The following is a 15,914-nucleotide window of genomic DNA, read 5'->3' as shown; positions in this document are numbered from 1 at the left end:
AATTAAAATATCCGCGAAAAAAGCTCTCCAAATTACGGTGCTATATATATCTTTTTCTGCCTTTTCTGAATCAACCAAAAATAAAATGAAAAGTTACCTGTATATGATTTTGAGCTAGATCCAGATAGGCTAAACCTCGTAAATTCCTTAAAGTAAAAGAAATTGATTTTTAAAAAGATCAACAAAAACAAATAAAATAACAATAATTACAGAGTTCATGTGTATAGAGGTACTTAGGTATATATTTAGGTAGAGAAAAATAACAAGTTAAACGTCATAAAAAGTAATAAATCAACCTACAAGCTTTATATTAAAGTGAAGTAAATTTTGATATTAAATTTGTCCCTAAATTAAACAAGAAATTTTTTTTTTTCAATGCAAGCCAAAAGTTAGTTAAAGTATTTTTTGGTTCTCAGTTAACTTGTAGATGACTATGGGTGCTATTATAAGGAAGAGGAATTGCAGTCAAAAAAAGTCATGGATGAAAAATGTTGGCATTTAATTTTCAATATCCTGTGCGGGTTTCAGACTTTCAAACAATACTTTCATATTTTGCCCGCACTTAGCAGTCAGGAATTTACATGGATTAGTGTAATCTTATGTGGCTAAACGGGTTTTGTACAAAAGGGCTAAACTGGTTTTGTAAAACAGCATAATCGTGTCAAACGTTTGAGATAAGTTACACGTAGTAGCTTGTACAAACCTCATATTCTACATGACATTTTTTCTAAGGCTTTCAGCAAATAAATAAATTGGATTAAAAGAAAAACGGCTACATTTCAAAAACTTTTAAAGAGTATAGCTGCTCTAAAAAATGACAATCAACCCAAATTCGTCACTATATTACCTGCACTTATGCCACAGAGTTATACAATTACAAGAAATTCTTTTGCAAGCTAACTTCAAGGTTTTGTATGCAAGATACCAAGTCAAAATGTTATGCTGCAACCATATCAATATATGGCTATATTCAGTAATTGACATTTTTAACTACTGATATAAAGTGGTCTAAAATCATAAGAATTTTATTTTGACTCACTGCTACCAGGTTTCCTAACAAACATTCCTAAAGTAGCATAATTATAAATCCACACTCCCAAAGGAAAAAGGACTATTATTGGCTGTAAATGATCGATCCTGCCCCTGATAGTTAATAAACTCAATATGTTTTACCTCAACTTTTGAGTTTAAAGTATGAACAGAGTGGAAGGGTTTGTACAAAATAACTTTTTTCTAACTTTTCCTCATTGGATTTTAATCTACACAGGGGAAATTTTGATTATAATAATTGGAGAGAGGGCGGGGGACTCATCATCAAATGTCATTTCCTGGATCCAAAATTGCCTCTATCTTTTTTTCCATTGACTTAAATAGTGTGCCCAAAAAAAGAGTTATGCACTAATGAAAATAAAAGTAAACCTACATATAGACTTAATACAATTATGGCAATTTCACCTATTGAAATTATAATCAAAATAGTTGAGAATTTTCCTTCCTTGATAAATAATCTTAGATAAGGCAAAGTATTGTACTTTCCTCAATCTTTTACTAGGAAATAGTTGCAGTTTATTTCTTGTATTTTTATTTAATTCAATAAACAACAAATGTTAAAATAAACTTTAAAGAATCCTTTTTCTAATTTTAATCATTAGAGTTTTAAGTAAAGTTATAACAATGGTCTTTATATAATAGCTGCCATCCTTATTGAGTGTGTCTTCAAAAAAGGGAAAAATTATGCATGAAATTTCACCATTCTCTCACCAAGTGCGATGTCTTTGTTTTGATTTTGAAATGTGTGGATGAATCACTTTTGAGACCAAATGTATATTGTGCTAGTGAATGCTTTTGGTAGTGGTATGGGGGCTTTATGATTTCTTAATGCAGGTATGATTATTTTATCCAATTTAACCCACCCTAGGTACGTAATAAATGTGTGTCCATGCATAGAGTGAGACAAAGAGATTTTTTATTTAAAAAAAAGAATGCAAATCACAAAAAGCACATTATTATTATTATTTTTGGTATGATTGATTTTAGCTATAGAAAAGCCACACTAAAGATTTTTCTTTTCAAGTTATGAGCGAGCAACGTTTAAAGTGTTAAGTAACATATTTTTGATTTTCTTAATCAAAGTGGTATTACAATAAAAAATATATTACAATGTAACTAATTATGTTATTATTTCTTAAATGTTAAAATGTTTTTTTTTATGGCTTAATAAAGCACTTAACTGTCCGCAAAGAATTTCAACCCTCACCTGGCCGAGCATTTCTATAATTTGTGATGTTCAGATAACGTCATAAATCGGATATACGGCTGCTCAGATAGTACCCGTGACAATAGTACATTTGACTTTTTGAGATTAAATCAAAAGCTTATAATTTTATCAAAATTAAAATGTTTAAACATTTAAGTAATCATTTTTAAGCTGAAACAGATTAAAATTTATTTTTAAATTATTTGTTTTAACTAATTTAACATTTACTGCAAACGCTAAACTTATTTAACATTTACTGCAAACGCTAAATCTAAGAAAACAGTAATTTATCTACGGATACGCGCCAATGGAACCATATGTGCGACCTAAAGCTAAAGATATCACAGAAAGTTTTTACATTTCTTTAAAAATTGGGTCTTATAAAAAGAGCTATAAAACTACCGATTAAATAAATAAGATATATTTGTTTTGAAACATCAAAATTTATCCCTTTTATTAAATTAAATTATTCAATAAAATAAAACGATTTTCTTACCATTAAAACAAAAAGTTGTCATAAGTTAGCAAAGAATATAAAAATGAAATATTACACAATTTTCTATTTTATAACTGTTCGTTAAATTGTTTAAAATTTTTTGTACCATCACATTACTCCATAGATAAACAAAGTATCCATTACAATTTGCTTATTCTCTATCTCATACCATTTGTACAATCAATTGTCATAAGTGAATATTAAATTTGATGCAAATCACTTCTGAATATTATTAGAATTATAAGATTTAAGAAATTTCAAAAATGGCTTTATGGTTGTTAGTAAATTAGAATTATTTAAGTGTTAAAATCCGATGATAAAACTTTGACTTTCATAATTTATAATATGCCGCTATAATGAACTAATTGCCGTTATTTTTTTCAAAATATATCCAATAAATAAGATGTTACTCTGACAAGGAGACAAGCAGGGCTCGGCAGCCGCAGTTTAGCCGCGTCTAAGACCCAGTGATATCGACATATTATTAGAAATATGCATAATAATTTGTACATGCTAATATCAAATTATGGAATAGCCTAACTCCTAAGAACTGTGCTAGCACTTGACATTTAATTATATTTGCATGTACCTACAGATTTGAACAAGTGTATCTCCAGGGATAATAGGGATAATTATATATGCATGTACCTACAGATTTGAACAAGTGTATCTCCAGGGATAATAGGGATAATTATATATGCATGTACCTACAGATTTGAAAAAGTGTATCTCCAGGGATAATAGGGATAATTATATATGCATGTACCTACAGATTTGAACAAGTGTATCTCCAGGGATAATAGGGATAATTATATATGCATGTTCCTACAGATTTGAACAAGTGTATCTCCAGGGATAATAGGGATAATTATATATGCATGTACCTACAGATTTGAAAAAGTGTATCTCCAGGGATAATAGGGATAATTATATATGCATGTACCTACAGATTTGAACAAGTGTATCTCCAGGGATAATATGGATAATTATATATGCATATACCTACAGATTTGAACAAGTGTATCTCTAGGGATAATTATATTTGCATGTACCTATTGTTGTACTGATTTTATTATTATTTTTCGATTTGATCATAAAATGTTTAATAAATTAAGAACCACTATAATAAACTTTGAATGTATATGTATAAACATATCCGTTATCCCTGAATATACATACATGATATAATATTCATACAGTAACTATGCATCATGACGCAAGAATTATTATCTTAAACATTACCCACCACAATATGGGTATTTCTGATATCCATCTAGCTATAAGATTAACAATCAATTAAAACCATATTCTGATAGTAATTGGAGTTCAGCTTTTGATTAGTTGCCAATTATAAAAGCTTGTATTCATGGTTATACTTATAGAGACGGGTAGGTCCAGACCTTTCTAGAAAGTCTCAAGACATTAACATACCAACTAATACAGACAACCATCCCGTTGATTGTATGACCATTGTCTTGAAATCCTAACTTTTCATGGTAATGAGTTGCGCCTGTTTTTGGACTACACAGTCCCCCTACTTTTACTGATCAATGTCGCGCATCTGACATAGCAGCAGAAGGCACTACTTTTAAGTTCCTTGACTAAGACGTGATTTGGTTCGAGATTCAAACCTGTCACCCACTCAACTCTACAGTCGCAAAGCTTGAATTTTCAAGTACACTCAGCATAACTATTTTCGTACATGTAGGAAGAAATATTATCATCAGTTGACCTATATTGTTTCTAAAACAATCTAACACATCAAAAAAACAATTACTGTACTTTAATTGTTGAGAAAGAAAGTGAATGGAAAAAAATAAATATGTCCTTAGAATAAAATATATTTGACAATAGTTTCTCATAATTATAATAATTTCATCTTTTTCTGATTTCTCGTATAATTATTTTACGGTATCTTGGAAATTATATTATAGAACCGTTTTTTTCTGAATGTATAGCTTTTATACGCATACAATCTAAAAGTCAAAAATCAGATATTTTTAAAGCAAGATAATGCACAAGATAACTGTTTGATCTTTAAAAAACTTGGACTGAAAGACCAGACACTAGTTAAGTCTTTTTAATTATTCATAAAAGACTGTACAGGTAAGCTCTTATAGAAACGAGTATACAACTAAATATGGTCCTACGACAAATATTAAATATGTTCTTACCTTATTGCAGTAGGAAATGATTTGAGTTGACAACCCTTCATATTTAAATTCTTGAGGGATTGTTCAAGCCCCGCCATAGAGTTAGAAGCCAATGTAAGGTTGTTCTCAGACAGCTTTAGGGTTTTCAACCGCAGGGTTACGAAGGAGTTGTCAGGAACATATTTGATTCTACATATTAAAATCTGTCTTTATTTGTTTTAATTATAAAAATAAATCGTTAACCTGCATAATTATGTTTTGTAAAGTACAAAAAGGTTTTAAATTATTATAGGTTTTTGATATCTTTTAAGTTAAACACGTAGACTTTATGATTATGATTTTCCTTTTTATGACTTAATGTCATAGATTTGAAATTCTAAGATAGCAATCTGTCATGTGTGTTATAAACGGACGGACGTACGAACGGCCAAACAATGAATGTTAAACAGCTATGCTTTAATATAATTATTTATTATTTGTAAGACTTTAATTTTAGAATTATCAAATTAAAATAATGTTTTTAAAGATATTAATATACATTTAAATTACACTTATTTAATTTTAGATCCAAGGTTAAAATTAATTTAATTTTTTAATATAGAAATGTAATCATTTGATGAATTATTTTTTTTTATCATTAATGCGTAGCTTTAGATCTTTCTACACTATTTTTTTATTATAATTATAATGATTGAATTGTATCCTTAACTTAATCTCGAAGTATTGATTCCAAGGATTATAAGGAAAAATATTTTAACAAAAGTAAATGTATAATCTAATGCACATATTCTAAATAACATTGAGAGAGTTATATATCATTTTCTAAAAATATTCTGGTTGATTGATATGTTGGGCTTTGCTATTGATGTTGTCATTCTTGTTAAAATCTTGTCAAAATTAATAAAAGACGTGTTTTCCTATTATTAGATAAATCCAGGCTGTTTAGGATTCTGAGAGTCCGCAAGGTTTCCACTGGGACTGTGAACAGGTCATTATCGGCCAGGTTCAGCACCTGTAAGGTGTCCTCCAGACCACGGAAGGCGTTGGGGGACATGTAGGTCAGCTTCGCGTGAGATATCTGGATGTTACTCACTTTCAACCCCTAAATCATAATTACTAAATAAATTATGTACATTAAGTTGAAAATATTTTTCCTTCAATTAATTCAAAATTGGCTTGCTAAGATAGGAAAAATGTGAAAAACGGGGACAAAGGGAATTTAGGAAGCATTAATAAACGTAAGCCCTTACTTACAGATACGCCGATAAAGGCAACTTTTAGAGTATCAGCGCAATCACATTAAGTAAATTACCTTAAATACAGAATCCTCTAGTTCACTGACACTGGTATCATTGATGTAGATTAGGTCTATGGGTGTGTCCCTGGCATAGTCCCGCAGGGCTCCAGTTAACAGGGTAAAATTTACTGAAGTGCATTGGACAGAAAGTTCCTAAAATTATACATACATATGTATATTACATATATACAATTTTAATTAATTAAAGTTAACACTAATTGTGTATTATACTTAACTTGGGTCTCACTGAACAAACGTCAGTTTCTCCGTACTTCTTACGTCATATTAGAATTGTAGGAAGATTAAATTTAAAGTTGGATTAAAGTACATTTTAATGTTTGATTTCTGCGCTATAAATGGACCTAAAATTTTCCTTTTTTTTAAAGTATATTTATTACCAATACCTGCGATAAATTGATGGCACATAAGCAGGAAGATTGTAGCTGGACAAGATTAGGATCTCTTCCCCAGGGACACTGAGCTACTGCAGGACTAACCCTGGGTAGCATCAGCATCAGGCTGGACACCACAAGGCTCAAACAGGATGAACCTGTTATCACAGATTGGTTTCAGATTAACAATTTTTTTCTATCATTAAAAATAAGTACTTTAGTAAAAATTTATTGTTTTTCTGCATGTTTGTGTAATTTTTTTCTGTAATTGTTAACAAGTAAGGAAATAAAATTTGTAGCAGAATGAATGTTGAATATATGTTGAGTTTAAAAGTTAGAAAAGGATTTGTTTAGTTGATTTTTTAAAAATTTTATGAAACCATTCCTGGCATTTTGAATAATCTCATTCTTGTGTAAATCTGAATAAGTCTCTTTGCTTGAACAGACTACATTATTCCTAAATAGAAAATATAATGTTAATTTTGAATAATCTTATCCTTGTGGAAACTTTTAACTTTTGTTGAAACTTTATGTCATTTACTATTAATTTAGATAAAATGATGACAAACAATTATTCCTTAAAACAGTTGGTTTCCATCTTTATAGAAAGAGAAATTATAATTGACAAGTAACAGGGACAAAGTATAAGATTTATAGAAAAAATGTAAGCAAAGGAATAATTAAAAAAACATCATGCCATTAAATGTCCTACATTTAAAACGTAGTTATAATGATTAGTTTTCTAATGTTAATTACTTAATGTAGGGTCTAATTTTAACCGAAATATTTAGCAAAGAGCAACTAATAAATCTATACATATAATAATAATTGCTAATAACACAGAGAATCTATCCATTAAACCTTGGGTTGCAATAAGTTGTTCCAGTTTTGCCATTTTTATTATAAATTTGATTAAATTTTGCATTTATGAAGTCACTTGCTAAACTTTAAAAGTTTTCTTTCTTTATTTACATTATAATAAGGGACAGGGGGATATTTTAACGGGAGAAAAGATAATTTGCTTCAACTTTTCTACCATAAAATCCTCTGAATTATTATCCTCTGATTTTAAAATCATAATAAAGAAGAAATATTTCTTATGGGCTTTGATTGCAAGCAATTTTAAGACCATATAACACAGACAAATAAAATTTTAACAACTTTTAAAATTAAGTTGTCAATATGATTCTTGGATTTACCTATCTTGAATTTTAAATTTTCCAAAGAGCAAAATAAATAAAATTTGTAAATTTCTATTGAAATGTCAAAGGCTAACCATTAAATTAATTTTGCAAAATTTGTTTTGGTTTGTAAAATTGTAAGTCATGTTAATTTCTAGGTGTCCTAATAATTCCGCTTGAATATAAACATTTATTAAAAATCATATTACCAACCAGCAATGGTAAAAGTATAGGAATAGAAATAATAATATTACTCAAAAGAATCTTTTTTTTTATTACAAACACCAATTATAAAATATTGCACCCTTGAAAACACACATAAATTACCCAATTAAAGTTTTGCCTTTATATTTGAGTAAATCTCTTTTGGTTTTAAAAAGGAATTTAAAACAACAAAAATAGATCTGTGTATAATTTTGTCTAAATAATGGCGATATTTTAAAAATGTGTGTTTATGTGGCAGTGATTACACTCTTTATTTCTAAACTTACATCATCAAATCCTATTAACAACAGTGCGATAAATCTACATTAATCTTTGCTTCCCTAGCTCAAAAACTATATTTTATTAAATTATCTTGTATTATATCACTACTAGAGGCTACGCCCCTAGAGTCCTCTAGGGGCACTGAAAGAGGGGGTGGTGGGGGGGGGGGGGTGGTTTTGGTGTTTTAAGTTGACCCTCAACTGCTATTATAGTTTTTAAAAACAATTTTTTCTTTTTGGAATGGTGTAGATATTCTCCCCTAAATGACCATAACCTTTACTCATAAAAAGCTTCACTGTAAAGGAAATCAATATCAGTTTAGCTTTTAGAGCAATATTAAGGATAAGAATAATAATCATTAAATCATTACAAGAATAGTTTTGCATGGAATATATATTGAATGTGATGCCAATATAAAGATATAAACTTTACAAAGATTTTTTTGGATAATTTTAATGTTTTGTCAATAGATCATGCTCAATGGAAAATAAAACATCTATTGTCTTTTTTTCATAATTAATTGCTCTGCTTCGCTTAAATGCTTAAATGTCCCTTGTTATCTTTTGAAAACTTTTTTCCAAGTCTGTTTGAAACTCCATTAATTTGTGGATATTTCAGAATTGCACTTACAAAACTTTTATTGCAATATGAAAACTTTTATCACTTCTGCCATCCAGTAAAGTAATAAGATGTTTGTCTGCCTGAGTTACCAATAACATTTTGGAGGGAAGATATGTTCTGGTCATGTTTAATGCGGAAAAAATCAATTTTGTCATACCATAATGAAAATTTATTCCAAGGACTTAAAAAATCAACAATTTGGTAAGGTTTTTAAAAATCACATTTGACCAATGAGGGAGGAGCGTTCTAAAATTAAAAATTTTTATCTTTAAAACTCAAATGACTACAAAGAATATGTATATTAATGACTACAAAGAATTGGTTAGTAAAAATATTTATATTAAGTTGCTTCCTTGGGTTGTACCTTAAAATTATGTCTGTTTCACTTTAGATTTATGAAATTCTGTCTGAAGGATATATATTCTTAAAAGAAGCTTTATAATTTTTTTTTTACTTGGTACGGGGAATGGTTATCCCTTAATTACACGAAAACATGTTTTTTTAATACCAAAGGTAATCCGTCTCTAAAACGAAATAAATACTAGATAGTACTTTTAAAGTGAAAGTAACTTTTTCCTATTACTCATATTAGGAGTGTATAAAGAATATTATATTTTGTTAAGTAGTTTGTGGTTTAGTTATAAAGTGTTCATAAGATTTTAGGATATTATAACAATTCAACCTTAACCATGTTAAGTAGAATTTCGTTAGAAGGATTACACTTAGGGGAAAGGGTCATAATTTTACTTTCATTCCAACTGTCCCGTTAATAATAATGAGTTATTTTGCTGAAAATCTACATAGTTTCAGCATTTGTTGAAACAATTTTAATTTAAGTCAAAGGTTGTTTAAGGAAGTAGATACAAAGAATGAGAATATTTTGTCATTCTAGGGTTATAGTACTGTGATATTTGACCATATGCAGTGTGGCGTAGCAGATTTATAATTTTTAACTCTTTAGTAACACACCACAAATTTTAGGGTTTATACATTGGAGACAAAGAAAGAAATTAGCGAATGATATATTTTTCTCAGTAACCTATAATAATTGAAGTAGGTACAAACTCAATTTACTGTATGTGTGTATTATTTGACGCAATTTATTGCATAATAACTTAACATTTACTAATCATGTATAAAAATTTTGGTTTAGAACTATATACATACATACATAGAAAGAGAAAAAGATAATACTATTTTATTTTTTTTATATCAAACTTTTAATTTTTTCTTAATTAAATTTTTTACTGTTTTGAAAATACAACAACTCTTACTTTCTAAGATATTACACATTTAAAGGTTTATAATTGAGGATATTTCAATCATTTACTAATGATATAATAATAAATAATATTTCTCTAGATAAAGTTATTAATGATATTTGTTTCCTTCTTTACAAATGTTACTTGTAAATTAATTTAAAAGTCAAGGACGTAAAAAAGTCAACGAGCGCAAAAAAACACGTTCTGATGAAAAATAACAGGAACGATAAAGATTTAAGGAAGATTGCTCCTTACCACATAAAAAACCCTAAAAAGTTTACAGACTAAAGAACAACAAAGGCCAGCTTTTACTTTATACTCCGGTCCTAAGTAAGCAAAAATCAGACCCGAATTGAATTTACTAAACTAAAAAGTAAAATTAAAGCATTATAAAACATTTTTCCATTAGGAATAATAATAATACTTGCTTTGCCCACAGCATCTAAGGGAAGGACTAAAACCTAGAAAAGCTTCCCTTAAAAGTACAACCCATTCAGAAAGTAATCAATGAACAAAATATCATCATAAAATAGTTGTAAATACTCTAATTGTCATATAATTTTTTAAAAATAATTTATCTTTTCATAAAGGATTAAAAATTAATAAGTTTTTTTGATGACAATTCTTGATGAGAATTAAGGTTTTCCGGCCCAATGATTTCTATCTTTCTTATCGTTTCCGGGGCTTAAATTTCTCTCACTTAAATTATCCTTCCTTTCCTCCTTTTTATCTTTTTCCCCTTAACTCTCTCTCTTTCCATCTCAAAAGTTTTTTTTTACCAAGAAGGTTACTACTCTTTAATTGACTTTTTTGTATTATTTGTTTTAATCATTAACTAGCAAAGAATATTGTAATTGAAGACAAAAACACAAATTTGCCTCTTGAATAATAATGCTTAAATATCGTGGATTCATTTACAGTTTTTATGCAAGTTCAATATCTCCGTTTTGACAAATCTCAAACGGTATTGTCAGTTACGCTATTTGTTTATGTGATCATTATTGTCTCCGTCATCCTTAGTAAGATTTATTCCTTCATGGTTGGATGGTTATCATACCCTCCCCACACATTCTACCCCGTGAGAAAAAAGTTAGCTATCATATCTTTCATGAGAATAAATCTTTCACACATACTCTCTCTATATATACATCGCACTGTTAGACGTAGGAGCTGTAATTACATAAACATACCAATTATTATTAGAATAGGTTGACATGATTTTATTAGAAATTTTAAATATTGGAATATTGACATGAATATTTTGTCAATAATGGCGCTCTAGTAAACTGCCATAATGTCGATATAAAAAATTTAATATTTTGAGTCAACAAAATGCTTCTATGACTATCAGGGTATCAATGGATTAGCTCCTAAGATATCTATCTGTTTCTGTCTTTCCTTTCATTTAAATGTTGACAACTATTGAAAACTGAAAAAGAAGACTTTATCTTGATTATAGATAAATTATAGTTACATTATTTTTAGCTGCACTTCGCGTAAATGATATCATTCTTGTTTATACAGTGTGTTTTTTTTATGAGAACTTTTTTGAAAGCAATTTTCCCCACTTATAGTTATCAGAAATTAATGATTAATGGCTTATTTTCTTCGTTTTTTAATGCAATTAATAGAACACCAAAAAAATATTTCAGTTTTTATTTGAAAAGTACAGTAAAATCTAAAATTCAAAACTTAGGTGTCAACATCTAAAAATGGTTTTAGCGCATTTTTCTTATGCTCAAATATTCTACCTTTTGCAAGAATGGCTGCTAAACGCTTCAAAGTTGAGATATAGAGCTAAAAATGTATACAGATACTATTGGGGACATGTACTAGAACATATTAAAGTTTGAAGGTCATATCTCAACCAGGGTGGGAGTACTGGCCCCCCAAAGTCGACTACAGAAAATCCAGTTTTTTTTTCTTGCAAAGGGTAGAAGATTTAGGTATAAGAAAAATGCGTTAAACCATTTTTAGATGTTGACACCTAAGTTTTGAATTTTAGATTTTACTGTACTTTTAAAATAAAAACTGAAATATTTTTTGGTGTTCAATTAATTGCATTAAAAAACGAAGAAAATAAGCCATTAATCATTAAATTCTGATAAATATAAGTGGGGTAAAATTGCTTTCAAAAATGTTCTCATAAAAAAAACACACTGCACTGTATGTAGATTTAAAAAATTTTTTTTTTCTTTATTAAACAATTGTTTTTGACATGATAATATGACAAAAATATATAAAAATGCATAAAATATAATATTTGTTCAATTAAATTTGCATTGTTTTATACATTTTTAAATCAGGTGGAATCCGGGAGGGGTGGGGACTTTAAACTTATAAATAATGCTGGTTCATAAGTTTTCTAAGCATGTCCTCTTATTTGTTGGCTTAAAAACGTCGGGGATCTTGATTCTATTTTCCATTATGCTACCTGAGTAGCATAGACATTAAAGCAGGGCTCGGCAGCCGCAACAAGCTACAAAATATAAAAGTTTTATATTTCTAAAGAAAAAAAAACAGTTAAATAGCAAATTTACTTCTTGATATCATTTTAAAAAGTTAGTAAATTAAGGGCTTATGTTTGCTAATCTTCAATTTTATCTCTTTTTGGCTAACAGGTAAAGTAACCAATCAAAAAATGGCCGAAAACTGGTTATGTTTACTATTAAGATTTCTAATGAGAAGTGCATTTTCTGGTTGAATTTATAATTCTAATTCTAAAAGAATGCAGTCTCAGTCTGGAAGTGAAAGGGATATACAGATATTAATTTCTAGATATAACAAGGTGCATGGACATTACCCCGTCCCGGATTTGAAAAATTCTGTTAAAATTTTTGCCCCCAGCCAAAATATGGTTGATTTATGCAAAAAAATGACCCATGCAAAATATTTTTTCTGTAATGCAAAAATTGCGATGGTACAAGCACTGCAAAGTTTTTAAAATCTGCAAAAAACCCTGTTTTTAGGGCTTTTTTGGGGCTTTTGTACCATCCAAATTTTAAAGATTTTTACAAAATTTCAATTCAAGTGTGTTAATATATACCTGAAATTTACCAAAAAAAATGGGGGCAGTCTCAATTATAACATATGAAGGTGTAGCAAGTAATCTTCCAAATACAAAGTTTTCAAATTGCATACATATATAACAGGGTTGGGCTGGATACTTTTTTGAACGGATACTGGATATATGGCTCATTTATAATGCCAGATATCCGGTATCTGGCCAGATATCTAGCAAATATCCGGTTATTTGGCCGGATATCTTATTATTCGGCCGGATATCCGGTAATTTGCCGGATACCGAATATCTTGCATTATAAATCATCCGGATATCCAGTATCCGGCCTACCTCTATTATAAGTATTAGATTTGTTTGATACCTAAACTATCCGTTCTGTAGAAACGGTTGAAACGTTTATACACTTAACTTAATAAACCAACCAATCAAAATTCAATAAAATTAATCAAAAGTTATTAACCTAGTGAATTAGAAAAACAATTATAAAACTTTGGGGACAAGTGAAATAACAGTCCAATTTCCCCTCCCTCTCTGAATTATACCAGAGTGTACCAAAAGTCTAATAATAACTAGGGAGGCAGAGCACAATTGGCTGTTAATTACACTAGTCCCCGAAGTTTTAAAAAAATTTTCATTTGTTTGCTTAACAACTTTTTAGATTGTTTGAAATTTTAATTGGTTTAACAAGACATTCCAACCACCTATTGTAATCAACAGAAAGGTTAAGTTTGTGTATAATCATGGGGTATACATGTCCATTTATCAGCCATTGTCTTATCCCTCTAGATCCCTGTACTCAAAGTCAAATAATAACTAGAACACTTTCATTTTTATTTCATAACAGAAATAACATGTTATTCAAGAATCTAAAGGAATAAGACAATGTCTAATAAATTGATGTACATCCCCAATAATGATACAAAAAATTATCCCTTCTGTAGATTAAGACTAGAAGTTGAAACTTTTAAACACTCAACTTAATAAATCAACTATACAAGAGTGTATCACAAGTCTAATAATAACTAGGGAGGAGGGGGACATTGGGCTGTTTAATACACTAGTCCCGGAAGGCTTATAATAACATTTTTTTATTTCTTGGCTCAACAACTTTGGAAACTTTTATTGAAATTTAATTGGTAAGTTCATTAAGTTTAGTGATCAAACGTTTCAACCACTACGTAATCAACAGAAAGGGTCAGTTTGTGTATCATCATGGGATATACAAATAAATTTAAAAGCCATTAGAATTTAAAATTAGTGGTAGAAACGATTGAACACTCAAATTAATAAACCAATCCATCAAAATTGATTGAAAGTCCCCAAAGTTGTTAAATCAGCGAATAAGAAAAGGTAATTTTCTAACTTTTGGGACTAGTGTAATAAACAGCCTTTGTCCTGATGTTGATGATTCCTGTAACAATAAGGGTTTAGAAAGTGAAGCAACTCTGCAATCGGTACTTCTGCTTTATAGCTTTAGTTTTGATATATTGAAGACGTAAGTTTCCCAAGTGCCAAGTCGAGCACATACCCGACCTTGAAAAACGGAAGGGATACTTTCTAGTTTGTTGCTTAATTATATAAGGTCAGGTTAGGATAGTTTATATTGGGTACCAGGGACCCTTGCAAGTTAATATAAGGAGGGAGGGGTTGTCAGTGCTCAAAAGACGTTTTGAGGTAAAGCACCGAACATCTTTTATAAGCTAAGACGTCTTTTTCCATTAAGTCAATACAAAATTAATAAACAGAGATAAACAATGGATAATGACACATAAAAAGAAAATGTTAAAAATTATCTAATTTTCACAAGAACTGTAGAACTTTCTAGCGGTAACGCTCCTAAAGGACTCTTGGGGCACCTGAGAGAGGGGTCGATCATCTAATTTTATTTAAGTGTTAATAACTGAAACATTCCCTGGATCTATCAGAAACTTCACTGTAAAGAAGAAACAATGGCATACTTATATAATAGGGTTGGGCCAATACTTTTTTGGCTGGATACCGGATATCCGGTTGATTTCTAATGACATATAATCTTTATATGGCAAATTACCGGATATCTGGCTGAATAAAAGAACATCAGTCGAATAACCGGATATCTGGCCGAATAACCGGTTATCCGGCAAATAACCGGATATCCGGTCGAATAACCGGATATACGGCAAAATAACATATATTTGCCGGATATCCGGCATTATGAATGAGCCATATATCCAGTATCCGTCCAAAAAAGTATCCGGCCCATCCCTATTATGTATGTATGCAATTTGACAATTTTGTATTTGGAAGATTACTTGCTACACCTTCATATGTTATAATTGAGACTGCCCCCATTTTTTTTGGTAAATTTCAGGTATATATTAACACACTTGAATTGAAATTTTGTAAAAATCTTTAAAATTGGGATGGTACAAAAGCCCCAAAAAAGCCCTAAAAACAGGGGTTTTTGCAGATTTTAAAAACTTTGCAGTGCTTGTACCATTGTAATTTTTGCACTACAGAAAAAATATTTTGCATGGGTCATTTTTTTGCATAAATCAACCATATTTTGGCTGGGGGCAAAAATTTTAACAAAATTTTTCAAATCCGGGACGGGGTAATGGACATAGACAAATATCCTGAAAATAAATAAAAAAAGCTATATATGTATATCATTTATTATCTCCATTAGTGTTATTTTTAAGTTTATATAAGGGCAGATATCCAAAAGTAGAACTTGTTAAGCTTAAACTATAAGAATTTATTTTAAC

The 15,914-nt window shown here is 29.5% G+C and overlaps 1 protein-coding gene across 1 annotated transcript in view; it reads right to left on the bottom strand.

Annotated features, from left to right (window-relative positions):
* Positions 1 to 15,914, bottom strand: part of haf (leucine-rich repeat and fibronectin type-III domain-containing protein hattifattener) — a 54,381-nt gene that overhangs the window by 28,430 nt on the left and 10,037 nt on the right. Inside the window, exons 2-7 of the mRNA XM_080170585.1 lie at positions 6,984 to 7,052; positions 6,608 to 6,756; positions 6,219 to 6,356; positions 5,827 to 6,008; positions 4,928 to 5,098; positions 98 to 146 (exon numbers count right to left, since the gene is read on the bottom strand). Of these exons, the coding sequence (XP_080026711.1) occupies positions 98 to 146; positions 4,928 to 5,098; positions 5,827 to 6,008; positions 6,219 to 6,356; positions 6,608 to 6,756; positions 6,984 to 7,002 (708 nt within the window). The 5' untranslated portion in view covers positions 7,003 to 7,052. The remainder of the gene's footprint in view (positions 1 to 97; positions 147 to 4,927; positions 5,099 to 5,826; positions 6,009 to 6,218; positions 6,357 to 6,607; positions 6,757 to 6,983; positions 7,053 to 15,914) is intronic.

This window comes from Acartia tonsa, chromosome 1 (genome assembly GCF_053477335.1).
Source record: "Acartia tonsa isolate MP-2025a chromosome 1, ASM5347733v1, whole genome shotgun sequence".
Taxonomy (NCBI): Eukaryota; Metazoa; Arthropoda; class Copepoda; order Calanoida; family Acartiidae; genus Acartia; species Acartia tonsa.
Note: the sequence above shows the minus strand (reverse complement) of the source record. Positions and strands in the feature narration are given on the sequence as shown.